The following is a 16,157-nucleotide window of genomic DNA, read 5'->3' as shown; positions in this document are numbered from 1 at the left end:
TCAAGCTACTGGCAAATATCCACCCATATCGATCTTACCCGACACTCGACGATTTATCATGATAATAAAAAAATTCAAATATCATCAGATCTACTCTAATGCTCAATTTATATTTTTTCTCTTTTACTTAAAAATAAATTTCATTCATCAATAAATCGACTTTCCGAGATAAAAAAAAAATGTGACTATGAATACTTAAAGAATCATTTATTAAAGATTTATATAAAAAAATACAATTGTCTATTATATCAAAAAAACATTTTTATTATTTATTTATTTATTCATTGATTTTTTTTTTATTCTAAAAAGTTTGTACGGATGAGAAAATGTACTAGTCGGTTAATTTCACCCACGAGATAGAATAAATAACCAAAAACATTTTTATGCCCCTGTACCTTTAAAAATAATAAAAATAAGTTATTTTTATTTATACTAATTTAAAATGTATATAATTGAAAAGAAAAAAAAATAATAAATAAATAACTATCTGTATTACTTTTTCTATCAATATATTTATATATATTTTTTTCTCTTTACAACAATAATAATAATAATAATAACAACAATAAAAAGATGTTTACATTGTGTGGTTGTATTAATTAAGAGAAACGAGGATGAAATAGAGAAAATGCAATAAAGAAAAATTGGCGGAATAGAACAAACGGGAAGAATGCGAGAAGCTTCCATAATTGCAGACTGCGGTGAGTAAAGACGAGTCTCTGAGAAATTACGCGAAGCTTCCAACGAGAAATTATGCGTCGCAACGAGAGTTGAATAATAAAGAGGCATATATTAAAAAATTTTGAATTATTAAGACTTAAATATAAAATATATGTATATACATACACACATATATTTATATATAACAAAAAAAAACCTTATACTTTACTTTGACATACAAGAGAGATATGAAATAAAGAACCAACGAATAATTAAGTTAACCTTTTAAATGAAGCAATTAAAAATCTTTGATATTTTACAGAAAAGGAATTTAAATATATACTGTGAAAAAAATAAAAAAGTTTCAATTAATTAGGTCAATTTTTTTTTTTTTTACAAAACATAATTTATTTTCAGAGTATTCTTAGTTTGTCGTATGAATTATTAATCGAGTCATAAATTGATGAGGTGGAACTTGAGTTTTTGAAAAATGGTCGCACACCATGATTATTAGCCGTCATTTGCAATTTTTACGTGCTCATCATAATAAAAATATATTTTTAGTAGTTAATATAAAAATGATTATGATGAAAATAATCCACAATTAATAAATAATGTAATTTTGAGGTTAAAAATTTATTTACTGCAATTTAATAAATTTTAAAAATTTAAGTAATAATATTTTAATGACAGACATTAAATTCAGTACTCTTTAGTATCTTATGCAATATTTATAGAATAAATGTTTTAATGCAATGTACATTAATGTTGTTTGAAGTTGTTTAGTGTTTCAAGTAATATCTCAAGAGAGTAACATGAATAATTAAATTTACATGAAATTTAGTAGGTAATTGAAACTTACGTAAGTTGTTATCAAGAAAACTTTCTTATTCATGCTTAATGAAATGCGAGATCAACTGAAATAAATTCATTTCATCTTTTATTTATTTACATTACACCTTTAACAATAACAATAATTATAACTCATAGCTAATTAATTAATACAATACATATATAATATAGATCAACATTTTTTATTTATCTTTTAAATGATAGCAAGTTCCATGTATCAAACTATGAAAGCTGCAACGCAGACTTTGGGTAAAACAGGACCGAATTCTTTCTTTATAATCTTTCTAATTTATTATACTGCTGAGTCGGCATTTGAACATCCGTAAAAACGCTAACGCAAGTATGCAAAAAAAAAATTATTATTTCAAATACACATAGCTTATGCAGTTAGAAAAAACAAAAAATTTTTTTTTATTTTTTATTAGAATCAACAGAAAAACTTAAAAAAAAATCTTTTCCCCAACTATAATCTTTCTGTAGAGACTACTGTATCTTAAATACCAATGTAATTCCTTAAAGATTATCAAGTTTATCTAGGATTAAATGTTAACATAATCCTTTTTAGCTCCACTAGTCCACGTGATACAAAAAATCTTTTGAGATAAAGTTATCTTATGAAATATGTATGTGGTAATTTTATTCATTTATTTTATCATTTATTTATTCTTCAAGTTATCCGTTGATAATAAAATAAATAAAGCAACCCAAACAAACAGAAAAAACAAAACCAAAAAAAAAAAATAAAAAATTATTTCAAATTCTTTAAAGAGACAATAAATTTTACTAAGATTAAATATAAACAAAAAGAAAGCAATCTAATAAAATATTCAGTCAGTAGACTGCTGTTAATATGAACAATAAGAGCAAAGAGAGAATAAGATGGAATATTGAGGATGACAGGGATGTAGTTGTGGAATTTAAAGGATCTAAATGCATTTCATGAAAATCGTGAATCGAGAACTACAACTACTATCTATCTATCTATAAATATAAACATATAGATATATATGTACGGTTGAGTGAAAATAAAGAAAATAGTGATGAAAGCTAACTCGACGAAAGATAAAATAGGATGGAAATATTCTTTGCTGGTGAAGAACGCAAGTTCCCGAGGACACTTTCTACATATTTATGAGTCATACCTTTCGCATCGTATTCTTGGGACGTAAGAAATGAAAAATAATATAAAATAAGTATTGAAATATTTAGCAAGACTTTATTTGCTGTGATCTTTCTATATTATCAAATAAAATAAAATAGTTATGGATGATAAGTATATAATAAACATCAATCACTTTCTGCAAGGGTAATGGGTGGTAATAAAAAAATGAGTGGTTATTCAGTCGCTTATACTTGTACTTAACAAAGTAGGATCAATATTGGAAAAGCCTTGTCGACGACTTTGGTCCTCTATAGGTCTATACCGAGATAAAAGTACTTGATTGAGGTCAGATGGCTACTAGTAGGGCGGTGCAGGGTGGTGGATGCTTGCTACAGGGATAGTTTGTTCTCTCCATGGCTTCAGAAGAAAGCTCGGAGACAAAACTTTTTCGCGACTTGGCTAGAGCCGGTGAAACTTTATGCACCTGTGACTGGGATAGACGCCGGATCACCGGTTCCTCTGGGAGTGTGAGAAAAAAAAACGGAAGAAAAACAAAAAACCAAGGAATGGATATAAAAAAAAAGCAGCAGCCAAAAAGAAGATACTTTTGACGAAGGAAAAAGCATCTCATGTTAAGTCAGAGGGTGAATCCCGGTCACAGCTTTTTTTCCTTCTCCCACGAGAGATTTTCAGAGAATTTCACCTCAGCAATGTTTTATGTTTGATCTCTTTTGAATGTTTCCAAATTTATTCTATTCAATTTTTCCCTGATCTAAATATGTATAACGTATTGCTCCTAGGAACATCACTCTCAGCAATACAACTCACAAGGTATTACAGTCGAAAAAAGTAAATAACAATAATATATATAAATTTATATGTTAAAGTCCCCAAGTTAGATTTATATATATATATATATATATTCCAGTTTTCCAATACTATTGAGTTGTCGGATTATTAAAATCAGTAGTGCTTTGTGTAACGTATTACAAATAACGTATTAATTGATTTCAGCGCCTTCAGTGCAAATAGTAGACGCTGCGGGTGACCCATTGAGAGACAAATACTATGAAGCTGACAGTACTATTGAATTGTTGTGTGTTGTCCGACACATGGCAATGCAAGTTCAGTACAGCGTAGTTCAGTGGCTGCATGGCAACCGGATCTTAAACTACGACACAACCAGAGGGGGTATTAGGTAAACTAAATTATTTTTATACAAGTTACAAGTTTACTTTGCTTACACATTTATTTACATTGTTAACGAAAATTTTAAAAGGTTCAATATCGTAGCATTCGTATCAGAAAATAAATATATAAATAGTTAATTAAACTGAAAATGGTCTGTCAGAAGGACTTTGGTGTCTAAATTGGCATTCCCCTTTCCTTCGTCTTTCAGGACTTTCAATACTAAATTTTCTTCAACGCCGTAAAATGGCAATTGCATTCAAATAAAGTTACTACATTGTTCGTCTCAAATATACACACGAAAGTACTGTTGTGTTTCGAATTCCATGTTCTTACTATTTTACATTGCAAAACTTTTCCATTCTTAATAGTGTTTATTATAAAGAAATGTTCTCAGGTCAACTTTTTTATTTTATTAAAGTTATTTATTACTAAATATAATATATTTCTTATCACTTATCAGCTAAAGTTAAATATTTTTAATTAAACCATTTAGTAGTCGGATAAAAAACAAATCTAATATTAGGAGTTGTAGGTTTGGTATTAAAAATTCAAAATTCGAATCGGTCGTGGACATGTAGTTATGACTATATAAACACTCTGCCGTAGTACAGTAATATAAATGTATTAGGAGTAAAGATAGTTAAAATATCTCGATCTTGTGGTAATATAAAGTAGATTTTTGTTGGTACCGTTGCAGGATAACAATTCGAGTTTTTGGACAAGTGAAAATAAAGTTATATATATATATATATATATATATATATATATAAGGGTTAACGAGTTGCCTTTCAGCAAACGAAACTCTTGGTTATTGTTAGTCGAACAAGGTTTCACTTGAATAATTCTCAACATTTCTCTTTTATGATCTAAAATCTACAACCTTACAACCTTATATCCTACTATCGTCATTGACCTTATTTCATGATCACTTTTAATTTTGTTTTTCTATAAAAACAACTTTAATATTTATTATTTTTAAAAAATCTCTTGAATTTAGAAAATATATGTATGTATTTAACAAGCTATATAGATATTTTAATAAAAATAATGTAAAAAATGAAATGTAGTTTAAATTAAATGTAAGTAATTAAAGCGTCTTGAGCTTGAGAGAGCGGTAAATAGAAAGGGAAAAAAATAAAAAATAATAAACTACAAATGTTATCAAGAAGAAAAATTGCCCTCGACTAATTTACTTAATGAGCCAAAGTTAAAAGCTCCGCATCCGATTGTCTTAAACTTTAAGAGACTTTCTTTGGTTTAACTTTATACCTTAAAAAACATTTAACTACATTTATTATTTTTATTTACCCCAATAAAAACACGTATTTTTTAATTATTTTTTTTAAAAATCAAGTATAGAGGTTAAAATTATAAATTGTAATTCAGAAAGCACTCATTGAGACATGTACAGAACACACAAGTGGTTCGTTACTGTAGGTTCATACTCGGTTTGTAAACTATATGCTGATCGAATTATCTACAAGTTCAATAAACATACACAAAATACAAAATACAATAGATTAACATATTATCAAAAAATTATTTTGTATTTTTAGATAAATAAATTTAAGTAACAAGTTTTAACAATACAAAGTACTATACAAAAGTTTATTATAGAACAAACAAAGTATTTAGTAAGTAGAGGCGAATGAGCGAATGAAAATAGTGGATTATTTAACAACAGCCGTAAGGAAACCGTAATCAACCCACTTGTAGATAATTAATGGATAAATTGTGAGAAAAAGTTTTCCAATTAAAGTTTTAACAATAAAAAATAATAATTTTTAAGTTTTAAGAAAAACTATCAAGATTTGATCATTAGGACTCTGGTTACATTTTTATTATACTTTATACCATATTTTTATTCCCACTATTTAATCTTTTAATTATATCAACTAACTATATTTTTATATATTTATTTATATAGTGTAAAAACAGATTTGATGGATGTTGGAGCCAACTCGACCCTGAGTATAGCTAAAGTGGGACCAACTGACAGTGGTAATTACACCTGTGTACTAACTACTATGCCAGATCAACCTGCGACTGTTCACGTTCACGTGCTTAACGGTGAGAATTATTTTTATTTTTATTTCTGTATTCTATGACATTATTTACACAATGATAATAAAAAACACCGAAAAAAAAAAAAAAAAGAAATAGCAATAACAATAATACTTCCATCCAAGTCAAAGGTTAGCACTTGTCCGTTTGAATGAGAATACAAGGTATGTTTTCAAGAGGGTTTCAACCCCTTGCTAACAATCACTTTGTCCATTACAAGGACCCTTGACTTAACAGCTCTCTCAGTCATCTCTTTTATTTCAAAATAAATATTAAATTTATCTATTCCATTTGATTTTTTCTACCAGATTTAATTTTTATTTGTCGACTGATTTTAATTTTAAATAAAGACAATTAACCCCTGTACTATTTGCTCTTGAGAATAAAACAGACCCTTGATTAAACAATTACCCAGTAGATTTAAATAATTAATTAAATGTTTGAGTGAGCCTCTTTGTTTCAGGAGAAAGTCTAGCTGAGTTGCATCATGGCACAGCAAACATGATAATAAATAACACCATCTATTTTATTATTTTACTTGGGTTCATCCTAAATCAACTGCTTGTACTGAGATGAAGATACTCATAAGATACTCCTATAACAAAAACAACATTAATTATTATTATTATTTAAAGATGTTTAATGTGAAAAAATCCTGACGCTGAATAAATTTGTGTCAGCGTGATAATGATTATGATAACAGTGAATATTTTTTTTTATTATCCAAGCACCGAGTGTTTAATAAAAAGACAAATATTTCAAAATAAACGTCCTGGACATTTATAATAATAATAATAATAATAATAATAATAATAATAATAATAATAATAATAATAATAACAACTAAAATATATACTAATTAATTAATTAATTTGTACTAAAGCGACAGTTAACAGGATTCGTCAGTTTATTGTAAAAATAAAAGGTAATTTTATAAATTTATGAAATTCAATTACTATTATTATTATTATTATTATTATTATTATTATTATTTTTAGTTATTGAGTAATTATTAATATTATTTTTAAAATAATAATTAATAATTATTTCATTCCACTGCCCTGAGTTGTATACATATTGTAAATAATTTATAGTTAATTAATATTTAATGAATGATAAGAATAAGAAAAAAAATGGTGATAATAGACGATGAAATTGTTCTTATTTGTAATAAATAATAATAATAATCAATTTTATTATTATTATTATCATTAAATAAAAAGTAAATTAATAAACATGAATTTGGAAATAATATCTTAGTGGTGTAATTTATTTATGAGGGTAAGTTATAAACAAGTTATATATTTATGTATTAAATTTATGATAAACGAAAATATAAGCAAGTCGGTGAATGATAAATATTATATTTTATATATTTTACGAGAAATCGGCGGATGAATACAGATATGAGTGTTGGCGATAAAAAAAATAGAGAAAAAAAAAATTATAGTATAGACTAAAGAATTTTTATGTTTTAAGATAAAAATATTATCAAGACGTGGGAATATGGTAAGACAGTTGGAAAAACGGCAGCTTCCAATCCGGAAATTGATCCCAACTTTGTTTCACAAGATTAAAAACTTTTTGACATTAATGTTGCTATATTTTTCCGTCTAATAACTCGATCTATATACTATTAATACTTGTTCACGGCAATTTCAAAAAAAAAAAAAAAAAAAAAAAAAAAAACATTTATAAGTTTAAAAATTACTAAACATTCCATATTATAAATTAGTATATTTTAATTACAAGAACACATTTTATTAAAATGTTTAATTTATATTAATAATTAGTATAATTCAATTAGTTATATCGTAATGAATATATGTATTTAGATCATAAAAATTTAACAAAAGTGATTAAATTTACTCTAGTTATGGTCAATATTAAGTGTAAAAAAATAATATTACTTTTTTTTATGATTAATAAAAGATGAGGCCAATTATTTGTTATACTTTTTATTAGTTTTAAATACCGACAGAATTATATAAAAACATATAATTAAAAGCATGCTTGCAAACAATTTAATGTTGTATATGTAATGTATTAAATTTAAAGTACTCTAAATGTTTATAAGTAATCTGATTTATTTATTTATTTAATAAAAAAAAAATAAATAAAAAATAATATTTTATAAAAATTTAACTGTATTATAAAACGTATGTAGATGTATAAAATATATACATGGATATTTTTTTTTTTTCCAAGACAAGTTGCAAAGACACTATTGCCTAGAAATGGTTATTACGGAAAAAAGTAACTCGGCGTAGAATAAAATAATGTGCATAAATTTTTTCTCTCATAACTGCAGTCGCAACCAATTTAAATGAAAAAATTTTTAATCTCATGTTATTTAAAAAAAAATATATATATATATGATGAAAAAGAAAAAAAAATGATTAGACATTTGTTTTATAAATTGAAGATAAAAAATAATCTGACATAGATATAAAATAAATTGTCCTATTGCGGCGGTTATCTCGCAAAGAGTTTAAACTAGAAATAGACATGAGTTGTATTATTTTTAAACCTCTTTCATCTGTATCAGACAATAGTGTAGGTATATAAAAATTTTATTTTTTATTTATCAGAAGAAAAAAATATTTTATAGAAAGAGAAAAATCGTAATGACGTGAAAGGAGCAGTGGTCATGGCAAAGGTTTTCTCAACCGAATAAACGAGAATTTAGCTGTATTTTTGATCGTACATCTAGAAGCTCTGAAGAAAATCGAGCTGAGAAGAAAAAGCTGACCGAGGAGAAAGCTTTTACAGCATTTCCCAAAGATTTTCTTCTTTCCCACTCAAGTGAACACGCAGAGAGCTTGGACGACAAGACATTTCCGTTACTACCTATGACATGTTTATACATTTTTTAAAATCATAAGTACTTTTTTTTTCCTATCTATAAAAATTTTTTTGTTTCCATCAAACATCAATATCTAGCATCAAAAATTTTCCATCAATAAATTTCCATTTTAAATATCAATAATTCAATAGAATCAAAATTTTAACGTACATCCGCTGTTTTAATTATTTTAAAACACATTCCCATGCTAACAAATACAAAAAAAAGAAAAAAAAATAAAACCGTATTCAATCAATCAAACTTGTCATTGAAATTAAAAAACATAACTCGTGTAGGTATAATTCATTTCATAACTCTCGAATTCATATCAAATAAATTACTAGCAATAAAAGCAAAAAACAAAAAAATAAAAAATAAATGTTAAAGCAACACATTAGAAATAAGTGGAAAAGTGTCGATATAAAAATCTAAAGTTTAATTAATTTTTATTGGGAGTTTTTACAGTGACTAATTCTTCAATTGTAAACTTTTTAAAATGTCAACGTTGGTAGGTGGTGAAACATAAATGGACAATAGAATTTAAACCAGTTGTGTTGTGTATATCATTGTTTAAAATTAATAATAGTCATACCAAACGACAAATTCGTAATAAATGACAATAACCATTTGTCCATATTTCATCACCGTATAGACAAACTATTCAATGAATGAATAAAAGAATTGATGTTATGTTTTTAACGAATAAACGTTATATAAATATTAAACCTAGAGAAAAAAATTGATAAATAAAAATGTTTTAATTGCATTTCACACACTAAACGATAATAAATTTAAAAGTCATGATTCCTCAATAAACATAAATACGTCAACGCGCCCCATCAATGGATCCCAGATATACAAAAAACAATAAAATAGTAAGATCAATATCATAACAACCACAAATACCATACCAATACATTGATATAAGTTACAAATCCTTGTATGATTTATCACTTTGAATTACCTACACTGTAGCTTTTGTAATAACAACACAGCAAAAGCTCTAGAGTTAAGTTATCATATAATTTTATTACAAAATATAATAAAAATCATGATCCACTTGTATCTACCGGGTTATCGTTTTATAATTAATTTAAATGCTATAATTAGTACTATAAGTGATAATCCGATAACAAAAACAAAAAATAAATTTTAATATTAATATTAACACTGATGTCTAAGTATGGGAATGTTAAAGGATAATTAATCATATTTTATAAGACAGTAAATATATGACCAACATAACATGTTGGTAAAAACAAATCACAAATAACATATCAATAGTTATAAATGTGTTGTTGATTGATAGTATTGTGAAGAAGTATATCTCTATTAAGAGGTTGGATTAATAAAATTGAACGTTATAATAAACTAATTATAATGATTAGTTGTCTTTAAGTCAAAAAAAAATGCTGATTCGTATAAAATTAATTTCCTGAGATTAAAATCTTTTTGATTATATATCACATGATCCTCTAAGAGAAAGCACTGGTAATGGTGGGATTATCAGCAGTAGGCAGCAGTAGCGGAATCATAAAATTTAATTTGTACCTTCAAAGATATGATAATTAATATGCTTTTGCAGTTCTCCAAGTTAGATACCGCCAAGTCGGCACTTGTATACTGATTCAAAGCCCGCTAAAAGTGGCCACTCTCTTTTAAACTACCAACACGCTTCATACCCTTGTTCTATCTTCCACACTTTAAATGCAGCATCAGCCTATCCCGTATGTTGTACTACTTAAATATATCTATATAGACATCAAGAATATAATTAATGCGGGCACAAGTGTTTTAACGTTATAAACTGTGAAATATTATCATGGAAAAACTTTTTATAATACTTTTCAGTCTTTGCTACTATAAATAAAGAAAAATAAAAAATTTTATTATTATCATGATATTTATTCTTAATTTAAAACTTTGATGTTAATTTAAAATAAAATAAGAACTGATAAAATTTGAACAAGAGTTATAGTTTAGTTATTCTATAAATTTCTGACAATGTCAACTTAGATAATATAGTTATTTATATGTATAGGTATATATAATATATACTATAGAGAAGGTATTAGATCTAAACAGAGAGTAGAAACACTCTAGCAATTATCCATTGCATGCACTAATTGTACGTGCCCAAGTTCTAACGGTAGTCTACAATCATGCCAAAGTTAACTTACGATGAACGAACCCAACTAGCACGTGTCTCAAATTGTAATATATCCATACTATTGACTATAATATAATAAATTATATTATTATGTGTAATAAATATTCATAACTTTTTTCATTAACATTAAAATTTTACTATAAAAAATATAATAGACACCCAAGTTATTTAAATTCAAATTACCAAGAGCATAAAATATAAATAAAAGTGATAAATTATATATAAATACATATAAGATAGATCAAGGGAAATAGAGTTGCCGAAAGTCGTAAAATGTCCAGAACATTCAAAAGTTTTGTTAAATCTGTCTGTACTTTAATACATCTCTAAAACTTATTTATTTATATAATATACAATGTAAAAAAGCTGACAGAATTATTATTTGTAGTAAAAGGGCAAGAAAATATCCTTAATCTAAAAAAGTTGTTTAAATTATTATAAAAATCAATAATTTATAAAGGTTTAAATAAGTACGATCATGAGTTTTTTTTTCTTTATTTTTTAAATTTTATTTTGTGGATATAGAAGAAATATTAAGGAGGTAAAGAATGACTGGAACGTGAAGGCAAGACGGCAATAAAAATGAACGTGATGACAGAGTTGACCCCATCATATCCAAGCTATTAGACCGTCATTAACCTAGTTGCCACCGTTTATCAATGCACCAAATGCCACCTTGGCTTTATTCAACCTGACCAACAGGTAAATGGAATATCCCAATTTTACATTTTTTTTTTTTAATTAAAAATTCATTTTATAAAAAAATTTCAACAGGTGACGACTGTTAATCAAAGTTGATTCTTAGCAAAAAAACTCTCACTCTTATTTCTCACAAATGTATCAACAAAACTTTTGTGTTAAAGTTTAAAAGTTGGTCTAAAGTATACAAGAATTATTGTGAGTAAGGAAAAGTTTTTAAAAAATGAGTCCAAGCACAATGAGCATTTGTTTTTTTTTTTTTTTTTTTTTTTTTTTTTTTTTTTTTAAATATGAGTAAAGAAAAAAAAAGTTTATTGACAGAGTGGAAAAGTAAATTTGCTTCTTTGCTGTCTTTCTTGTTTTGTTTCTTTAACAAATATTAGAGATCGTGATAAACTAAAAAAACATACAAAGGGAATATTATTATCGCGATAGTTTATATTAAAGTGTTTTTATTCATTGGAAAAGTTTGATTATTAGGTTTCAAAATATTATCTTTTGTTATTATTTAAATATTAAACTTTATTGATAAAATAATAATTAAAATAAAATAGGATTAAACATTAAAAGTTTTACTTTTACACTTTTAGACACAATATTGTGTTTATGTCTTTACCAATACAATCTATCAAAATCGTATTTATACCTATATGTATATATTTACAAAGTTCTCGTGATTTCTAGTTTGATAAGTTGTGCAACGAGTTTAACAATCGCGTGTCCGCCTATCGAGCATCCATGCACATCGAATTATTTACTAGCTTCAGCTATTAGCAAACCATTTGGTAATTATATTAAAACAGCGGGTAAAATAATTCAAATAAAAAAAATAATTTAATAATATATAAATTATTAACTCTAAACTTTTAAATAAATATAAAATAATCGTAAAAGTAAAGAAATAAAAATTTATTTAAGTGAGTATAAAAAATATAGCAGTGACAATTTCATAAAAAATATGATAATTTTTTTTTTTTTACGGTACGTTAAAATCAGCAAACGATTCCTGTTGAATTTTTTTTTATTTCTTTTATTTTTTACGCTTGTAAGGAGTGTTAAAGCGTGTCTTATGAAAAGCTCCTTTTAAAACATTTCCACGACATAGCTATCTCGTTGGTGATGTAACGTTTGCAAACACCACCACTAGTTTTATTCTCGTTTACAATCTTTCGATGGTACATTAACGAAACCCCATTACTATTTTTGTCTTCTTGTCTATTTTATTTTATTTTATTTTATACCGACAGCTTTTACGCTCTTTAGTACACAACCAATAGCAGATACTTTTAAGACTCAAATTTACTTTTGAATAATAATAATGTTCATCCATATGTTCTAGTGTTGTTAAAAACTTTAATTTTTAGTTTAAAAAATATGGTAATTTTTGGATGTAAATTAAATAGACTGATTTAAAATAAAATATTGGATAATGCATTATGAAATGATTACTATTATTATTATTATTCTGGTGAGTGGAATACTTAAGAGCCATTGGGATAATATTTGCATTGAATTTGTGTGTGTTCATATATGAAGAGAGATTTCATCGAGTACACCTGAAGGAAAATACAAGTTGAAGAACTCTGAAAGCATTTCCGGGCGAATTCACGCGTTCTTATGTAGTCATTCGACGTTGCTAGCACGTGTTGTGCTATGTTATACTACTGGTACGTGCTACACACTCATTTAAACCCCAAATCACGTACAAACCAAGCTTTCGATCCTACTCCGAAAACCCTGCAACGACAACTGAATCTGTATTTTCAGAGCCAACATCCTCATATTCCCACTCAAACTCAATTTTTCTATATCTATGTCGGTATTTTTTTCTTTTTTTTATTTATACGTTTGCTATATATTATAATATAATATATACTTTATCCTCCTATATTTTACTTAAAAAAAGGCTCCATCAATTTATATCATATTTCTTTTCTTTTATTTGTTTTTTTATAAAAATATAAATATTTAAAAATTTTATATCGGTAGATTGATTATTATTATTTCATAATCAATAACGATCAATTGCCAGCAAAGTCGAAAATTAAAAATTAAAAAAAAAAAAAAAAAAAAAAAAAAGTTGACACACTGATGGTAATCCCCTGAGAAATTACCGGAACCCAATTGAAGTAAATTCCCCACGCGACGGGGGACAGTATTAACCCATTAGAGTCACAATAATACTAAAGTTTATGCCGTCAAAGTTGTTGTTTCAATGATTTATAAGCATATTGCTTTTATTTGCCAATACAACTCGGCTTCAAGTTACACAAAATAAATATATAGATATATTTATAATTAAATAATTACTTATTACTCACAGTTTAAATATCAATTAAAATCGTTATTGCGTTCTGTGGAGCCATTAAATATATATTATTTTGTATAAATTTAATAATAAAACTCTGTTTAATTCATAACAGACATCCAATAATTTCAACCTGCTGTTTGTTTCATTACCGCAAGCAATTTGTTATTTTTTTTTCAAATTTAATTTAACCTGGTTTATTATTATCGAATTAAATTTAGAGTTACAATGAATTGAAAATAATAATTAAAAATAAATTAAGATAATTAAAAAATTTAATTTAATTTGATATATCCACAATATATTTATATTTACATAGTAAATTTTTTGTTACAGAGTAAGTTAGTCAAAGTTGAATTTTTCTAACATTTCTTAGGGACAATTTAGATAAATAGAAGACCAGGATTACGGTAGATATGATGGTAGATATTACAATGTCAAGGGAGCAACAATATTTTTATGAAAAAAAAAAAATTTAACACACAGGCATCATATCGTTTTACTCCGATAGAGCTTTACGACTACCGGTAGACTCGTAGATACTTTGCTTCACCTTACAGTTGATCCACCATCAAACACTTTGACTTCCTTTTTCTTGCTTTGTCTTATATACCTTGCCCCTATATATTATCTATTGTTATTGTTATACATTTATTTTACAACCATATATAAAAAAATTCAATCATACCAGGTATAAAAACCAGAAACAATCGATAAATATTTTTGTTTTTATATCCCACTAAAAAATTATATTGTCTTATTTTAAATTTCAGTAATGACCAATTATTATTATTATTTTCTTTTTCTTTTTACAAAGTGAGAATGGTTAAAAAAAAAAGTCTATGTGATTTATGACAAGACATAAATCAGTCGGTAATCGGCAATTTCTGTCATATAAATCAAAGTACTGGTCGCCAAGATTTAACCTCCCGGAATTTTCTCAGATTCTATAACCACCCAGATATAAAAACACCAAAAGTTTAATTAAATAGCCGAAGAAAAAAATATTATTCTTAAATTGACAAGTAAAATGAAATGTTTTCTAAGAAAATAAACTTTAACAATATGTAAACTTATTTAGTGGATGAGAAATAGGAACAACTTTGATCATTTAGTTGGTAAAGTTTAAAGATTTAGATTTCCCTAATGACCAGAAGTCGAACCTTTTCAATTAAGTTTATACAGTTATCTCCCATTATCATTATATAACTTACTAAACAATTGTAATTTATTTAAAATTTAAATATATTTTATGTTATAATTATAAAAAATATATTACAAGCCACTATAAAAAAAAATAATAAAAATAAGAACAATAATAATAATGATAATAATTTATCAAACAGATTTGAGTCCAGGCAGTTTCGGAAGTAATATAAAGTTATAATTATGTGTAATTATGCAAAGTAGTTCCCATTTACACAGAAACCAATATCGACAGGGTCAATTCCTCTAGTGAACTATGATTGCATCTAATTGCCTTGAATTATATATCAACATTGTCAAGGACGAATCTCAATGATCCTCGAGTTAATAAATTTCTGTACATTTATTTTACCAAAAATAATACCCTATTAAATAAAATAAATTGAATAATTTTTTAATGTCATATATCATTAAATAAATAAGTGAGTAGGAAAAAAAAAATAAAATAATAATACAAATGAGTATTCTCATGAAGGTGATAAAAAAAAAAGAAAGAAAAAAAAAACAATATAACACAATTTTAAGGGTTGCCTAATATTTTTCTCTCTCCATTTTTGTTTTATCTCTTTCTAACCATAAGTTATAATGTTCACATGGCCACAAAGTGCTTGTTATAAATTTCTTCCTTACTCTTTACTCTTTCCTACATTACTTTATTTAACTTTCCACTTGTATTTGTCCATGCTACACAAATTGAAATAAAAATTCATTTCTTTTTTAGCTATAAAACTTTTACCAAAAGAGATTTTTTTAATATTAATTGTTTATTTCAAACTAAAAATTTATAATGTATGAATATGAGTGAGATTTAAAAATATATAATTTTCAAATCTTTAAGAATCCCTTAGCAACTTATATTATCAGTAGTGTGAGCATTACAGTTAATTTTTTTTTTTTTTGTGTTATCTGTTAGATCCCAAAGGTAGTTGGAAAATGTCAGCGATGCCGCACCAAATAAATTTACGATGTGATGTAAAGGTATCAAGGGGCTTGCCAACCGACTTATATATATATATATATATATATATCCTGTACATGCAATGCTCAAGTCGAAAATTCA

The 16,157-nt window shown here is 25.9% G+C and overlaps 1 protein-coding gene across 2 annotated transcripts in view; it reads left to right on the top strand.

Moving 5' to 3' along the window:
- Positions 1–6,512, top strand: part of LOC103577870 (uncharacterized) — a 63,653-nt gene extending 57,141 nt beyond the window's left edge. The window contains exons 5-7 of one of the 2 annotated variants that reach the window (XM_053738739.1): positions 3,629–3,812; positions 5,733–5,875; positions 6,336–6,512. In XM_053738739.1, the coding sequence (XP_053594714.1) occupies positions 3,629–3,812; positions 5,733–5,875; positions 6,336–6,445 (437 nt within the window). In that variant the 3' untranslated portion in view covers positions 6,446–6,512. Of the gene's footprint in view, positions 1–3,628; positions 3,813–5,732; positions 5,876–6,332 lie in introns of both variants that reach the window. The other variant, XM_053738734.1, reaches the window with a different exon arrangement.
- The last annotated feature ends 9,645 nt before the right edge of the window (positions 6,513–16,157 follow it).

Source organism: Microplitis demolitor, chromosome 1 (assembly GCF_026212275.2).
Source record: "Microplitis demolitor isolate Queensland-Clemson2020A chromosome 1, iyMicDemo2.1a, whole genome shotgun sequence".
Lineage (NCBI taxonomy): Eukaryota > Metazoa > Arthropoda > Insecta > Hymenoptera > Braconidae > Microplitis > Microplitis demolitor.
Note: the sequence above shows the minus strand (reverse complement) of the source record. Positions and strands in the feature narration are given on the sequence as shown.